Here is a 6,379-nt window from a genome sequence, read left to right as displayed (position 1 = left end):
TTACTGCTTGTACTGTAAGGGTATGTTATCCAGAAAAGAACTTTCTCGACATATGAAAAGATGTGCTCTAAGACCAGAGAATAATGTTGAAGAGGGACCTGAGTTGAGAGACAGAGTCTTTGGTATAGCATCTGCTCAATCCACAATGTCCCAGCCAATTTCAAGTGAACTTTGGTCAGTGCTGGGCAAAATGCACAAGGATGACGTGTCCACTGCAATAAGAAATGACCATTATCTCATGCAGTTTGCCCAGTCCCTCTTTAATAAGCATGGGAGTGACAGATCTAAGCATGAGTATATAAGACAGAAAGTAAGGGAACTTGGGAGATTACTTGTGACTTTGCGCCACACAACAAGAATCCATAACATGGAAGAGGCAATAAAACCAGGCAACTTCTTTATTCTTACTAGTGCTGTCAAGAGAGTTTCGGGTTTTGATAATGAAAACAACACGTTCAAAGCCCCAAGTTTGGCCCTGAAAATTGGGCATTCTCTCAGAAAGATAAGTGACCTCATCATGTGTCGTGCTCTCATGGAAGAGGACCAAGAGGTGATCGATTCCATCAGGAGGTTTCATACACTTCATGAAACAAAGTGGTCTGAATTAGTTTCCCATTCTGCCTTATCAAACCTGAGTGAGGCAAAATACAACAAGAGCACCAGGCTTCCACTGGCCAAAGACGTTCAGAAGCTACAGTTATATCTTGGTCAGCAAGTGGAATTGACTAAGGAGAAACTAGCCGATAACCCAACAGCAGGCACTTATGCAGCACTAGCAAAGGTGACCCTCTGCCAAGTCATTTTGTTTAATAGGAGGAGGGAAGGTGAAGTGGCACGGATGACTGTAAAAAATTTTGAAGATCGTGACATGTCCCAACTAAACGATGACATAAGCACTGGGCTTACAGAAGTTGAGAAGAGACTTTGCAAACAATTCGCCAGAGTGGAACTGAAGGGGAAAAAAGGACGAAAGGTTGCTGTGATCCTGACTCCTGATATGACTGCTAACCTGTCACTCCTCATTAGTAAGAGGAAAGAGTGTGGAGTAACTGAAAACAACAATTACCTCTTCGCTATTCCTTGTAGTGATGGTCACTACAGAGGGCAGTTTGGTCAATTTGCAGATGCTTGTGGAGCCGAAGATCCTCAAAACCTCAGATCAACTAACCTTCGCAAACAGATCGCCACAATAAGCCAAGTCATGAACTTGAAAGATAATGAACTGGACCAGCTAGCCGATTTTCTCGGCCATGACATTAGGGTGCATAGGGAGTACTATCGACTGCCCCAATCAACAATTCAGCTGGCTAAGATCTCAAAGCTGCTTATGGCTATGGAGAAGGGAAGTGTGAAGGATATTCAGGGAAAATCTCTGGATGAAATTGGTGGTATGCATCATTTACATGTTGTTAAATCTACTTGGTGTATGTGTATATGGTTGGTGTAATAACAAATGTGATAACATTTTTGCAATGTCATTTAATAGATGACACAGACGATATTGATACCGGATCACAGCAACTCCCTAATGTTTCCACATTGCAAGGTACTGTTGAAATTGGCTACTGAAATTGTTGTATTCTGTGTTGTGGATTTTGCAATTGTATTGGTGAAATCTTTAAAATAGGCTTTTTTTATACATTTAGATAACAGCCTACTGTTATTTCAAACATGTATGAACTTTTTATTGCATTGTTTTTTGTTGTTGTTGTTGTTTTGTTTTTAGACAATGAAGAAATGTTGGCTTCTGTGACTTTAGGATCGCCTCACCTCTCCGAGACTGCAGCTGAAGGTATAATCTCAATAATGGACCCAAAGTTTGTCCAACATATCTCATGCAATGAGCTGGGATCTGTGGGTTCATTACAGTATATTAAAATGTTTTAGTCAGGAATTTTCCAGTAGTACGATAGTAAGAAACTTTGTTAGAAGCTTAACTTTTTATCATCTCTCTTCAATGTGACTAGGGATGGAACGGTATGAAAATTTCATATCACGATTATCAATATCATGGTTTTGTTAAAATGAGATGAAAATGTTCAAAAAGAACAGAGGCACACACTGAAAAGATTTCAACAAGTTTTATATTTCAAAATCAACAAACAACAAATAAATCAAGCAGCTCTATGCAGTGCCGCGTTAAGCCTTCGCGGGGCCCTGGGCTAACGAACGCAAAGGCCCCCCTCCCCTCGACATCCATAATCGCGCGTCTTATGCGGATGAAGATTTTAATATGAATAAGATATCAATTTAAAACATGCAGACAAAAATGGTAAAAACATTTCTAGGATGGATTGACAACAACAATAGGCTCATATGCGCTCCTGCATCATTAGACTTTGCCTTGCTGATCTAAAAATGTAAAAAATAAAATTTAAATTTAAAAAAGGCTTTTTAACAAGTCCAAGTTTAAATTCGACCGATTCGACTCTGGCTTTGGAATTTCAGACTGGTCATATCATCATTTCAGATGTGATGTGTCTGAAGATTATTCTAGTTAATTATTCTGTCAGACTTTTTTTTAATGCACGTTTTATACCTAATAAATGTACTATTAGTTTCTTCTCTAAATGTTTCCATCACGTGTTATGTGCATTTTATTTCGTTAAAAAAATGTATCCACCCCAACGAGTGTACGAGTTACATTTATTCACTTGTGCAGTATCTTAAAATGTGCATATGTGGCCGTTTTTTTTCATAAAACCAATATGACTCGTTCAAAATTCTGTACTAACATTACCGCATGCATAAGTTTCAGAAACCCACCTTAAAAATGACGGTCAAATGCAATAGATCATCGTTAAGACATTGTATGGACCCTTTCTTTGTCCATTTATTCAGCTCCTTAATGATTTTAGTAGTAACAACATAGATAAGCTTTAGCAAGTTAATGACAACATTATTTCTATTATGCTTCATTTTTATGAACATGCACACGGCTTCGGTCTCGTGCACAGACGCTTGTGCAAAAAGTATTTGGCTGCGGAAAGATGCGTTCGGCGTGTGCACTGCGCACTATCTAGTGGACTTTTGTTTTCAAGCACTCAATTCACTTTCGCATGGGCTGTTGTACAGTACACACACGGTCCGTGCCATCACAAAAATTGTTCTGCACGCGGACGGGGAGCGCGGACGCCTGCGAACCCTCCTGATGACGAAAATTACGCGATGCGAACGCCCGAAGTATACCTTGGTGTTAAGCCTGTAATAGCGGGCCACCAATCCACCCAGGCCCATATGCACGTGCATACCCAGACGCTACGCACACTGTCCTGGTTGTATTCTTGCGGTATTCCTGCGTGCGTGTCCGCTGCGCCTGTGACTCTTGATTCGGGTGTGACAACGATGCGTTTTAAAACGCAAAAGAGGATTGTCTCGCGGGCCCCCCAAGTGTTCGGGGCCCTGGGCTGCAGCCCATGTTGCCCATTAGGATAACGCGGCCCTGGCTCTATGCACTTTTCTTTTTTTGTTTTTAAGCAAGATTCTATTCAGTGGCATTTCCTTCCTTGGCAATAATGCATTATAACAGCGCACATCCACGTATCACAACGGACACGCTCTCTCATTTCATTAATCCCACTTGTGTCTCTGTTTTTGATTGTATTGAAAATGATATCAGACGTTACTATTAATACTACTATAATTATTACTATAACTTGTTGTGATCATCTTGTCTGGACAATTTTGTACACTGTACAAAATGGATTTATAAGCAGGTTAGATTTAAAACATTAATCTCAATTCAATATGTACCAGTAATTATTTATGTGGTAAAGAAAATCTGTAATTAGTGCACAATGAATACACATTATTATCCTTTAAATGTCACCCTAGTCTTGTCTGAACTTGTTAGTTCGTCTTTGACTCAAAGCCACTTTCTGCAAGCTTTTCTTTGTGGAAGATTCACGTTACTATTTCCCAGATGTAGTTTTAGTATTGAGGTCAAAGTCCACTTGCCTTGTGTTTGCAGATTTGAAATGTTTTGCCCCTATAGCAGCGACTTTCTTCGTGCATGTTCTGCAGACAGGGTGATTATACTCTATTAAGTTTCCCTCAGGACTTTTGTAAAAGCCAAAATATGACCACACCTCAGATTTGGTCCTTTTAGAGGGCTGAAATCTCCTGACGCTGTCACTGCCTTCTGCCATTTCTTCTCATTAAAAAAACAATGTTGCGTGTTGCATCTGCATCGGACTAATGCTGGCTGAATAGGATTTACTGCAAGTTTTCAAAATCGTGATAATCAAACACGGTTTTAATGATAATTACATTTTAAACGATACTACTAACCTTCAGTACCTTTTACCGTGGTTTATCGTGAAACCGGTAATCGTTCCATCCCTAATTGTGACGCATATGCTTTGTGGCTATTATTTTGATGTGTTCAGTAGTTTGCATGATCATTTTAAAACAACAGGGATGACTTGGCCTGTGTAAAATCTACATCATTTCCTAGTAAAATTATCACTCAAGGTATTGTTGCACATATTCACGCTCTCCTGACTTCATCCTGTTCAACAGCTTTGCCATGAGTATAGTTATTATAATAGAATTGGCTGTCTGCAGTTTTACATGTATCCCCTCCATGCCCATGGTGTTTGATTGGTAGACAGACAGGCTCTTTAAGCCTATACATTTATACTGTGCAATATTTATTTATTTTTTTTTTTTTTAGATGACCAGGGGAACGCTGCCTGTGTATCCTCTAGTTCACCTCATCTCCCTGACTCCGTTACTCAAGGTATTTAAATGTGGTGCCATGTCCATCTCTAGGCACAATTGCTAATGTGCAGTCAACACTTACATTATGTTTGGTTAGACATATAAAGCATACAAAGAAGCTAGATGTATTTTGTGTAATGAAATGTCATGCTAATAAAACTTGATTTTTAGCAAATCTAAAGTCAATTTATTATCACACACATTTTGTCTACACAAGTTCCAGCTTGTTTGGCAATTTTGAACACCAACATCCCTACCTGCAAGTACATCTCACTGTATCTCTTTTTCTGTATCTATCTTTTTTAATCTTCTAATCTTTTTTTAATTGTTCAGGTTTCCGTGTTTCATCGAGGCGGTGTGTAAAGAGACCATGGTCTGAGGAGGAGATACAAGCCGTGATGAAACACATGAGGCCTTTTATTGAAAACTCTGTCACTGTCACCAATGAGCAGTGCCTGAAGTGCAAGGAAAAGGAACAACCTATCTTGGAGACAAGATCCATTCAAAACATTAGAGATTTTGTACGCAACAGAGGCTTGGCCTTTAAGAAGCGTTCAAATGCTAAACACTAAATTTTGGACAGCCCGAGCCTTTATCTTTGTAGGCATGTTTTAAAAGTTGGTGTCCTGTGTTCAGAAATGGTTTAGGTAACTTAAGCTTTATTTTGCTCACAGGCAGAGTTTTGTTTTATGTGGTTAGCCTGGGCCTTTTAATGTCAGGATTCGCTTTTATTTTCCTTTATTAATTTTTACAATGCTGTCCTTTGTAAAGGAATTGATTCTTGAGGTGACTAAATCAAATATAGTTCAGTGATTCAACAAATGTTGTGTTGTGTGTGTAAATGATGATAAACCTAGATTATTATTTTCAACAATTTAGCTTAAATGCATGAGCTAAGTTTTGTAGTCAAACATAATGAAATCAACTGGGTTAAATATACTTGGTGAGACCTAAGCAAGTTGCGATCCTATTCGCAATCTCCACAGAACAACAAAAGAGCAAGCATAAATCAAGCAGGTATCGTTAGTCAAGCTTGCATATATATATATATATATATATTTATATATATATTATATATATATATATATATATATATATATATATAAAATCATATCCTCATCTTCAGTATTATCAGCTGTTATCAGCTCATTTACCCTCCTCCATCCCCATCTCCTCCTCTTGTCCAGTCAGGATATGCTATTCTAATTCCCCTGGAATCAGTCTAAATTCTTGAATGAATTTATACATTTAATGCCAACATTAATGAAATCTGCAATACATTGTTGGTTCGGTTCTGTTTACTCTTAGGGGGTTTATTGCTGCTCTTATCCATGCTAGGCTGCATGGATGCACAGGGAGTTCTTGCCTAGAACAGAACTATATCGCCAATACAAACTAGGGCTGCACGATTAATCGCATGCTATTCTCACGCGCATTTCGTCAGTAAAGCCGGTTCCCTGATTACCGCTAAATCGCCATCACCTGCTTTCAAATGAAGCGGCATTTAATAGACAGAGCCGTAGATCACTGAAAAGCCACGCAATATCGCGTTCATATCGCAGATGAATCGCCTGCGATAATGAACGCGATATTGCGTGGCTTGTCTGTGAACTACGGCTCTGTCTATTAAAAGGCGCTCCGTTTAAAAACAGGTGAT

General features: G+C 39.0%; 1 protein-coding gene across 2 annotated transcripts; it reads left to right on the top strand.

Annotated features, from left to right (window-relative positions):
• Positions 1-302: 302 nt before the first annotated feature.
• LOC137022633 (uncharacterized) lies at positions 303-5,456 on the top strand. Of its 2 annotated transcripts, XM_067389048.1 has the most exons (4): positions 303-1,546; positions 1,727-1,792; positions 4,676-4,741; positions 5,056-5,456. In XM_067389048.1, the coding sequence occupies exons 1-4, from the start codon at positions 1,435-1,437 to the stop codon at positions 5,292-5,294; spliced, it is 483 nt and encodes a 160-aa protein (XP_067245149.1). In that variant the 5' UTR covers positions 303-1,434; the 3' UTR covers positions 5,295-5,456. The 2 variants fall into 2 exon arrangements, 1 of the variants encoding a protein (XP_067245149.1); XR_010895414.1 differs by lacking the exons at positions 4,676-4,741; positions 5,056-5,456 and having other exon boundaries at positions 1,727-1,820.
• Positions 5,457-6,379: the final 923 nt, after the last annotated feature.

The sequence above is a fragment of the Chanodichthys erythropterus genome, chromosome 7 (assembly GCF_024489055.1).
Source record: "Chanodichthys erythropterus isolate Z2021 chromosome 7, ASM2448905v1, whole genome shotgun sequence".
NCBI classification, from domain to species: Eukaryota; Metazoa; Chordata; class Actinopteri; order Cypriniformes; family Xenocyprididae; genus Chanodichthys; species Chanodichthys erythropterus.
The sequence above is the reverse complement of the archived record's forward strand: the minus strand, read 5'-3'. Positions and strand labels throughout refer to the sequence as shown.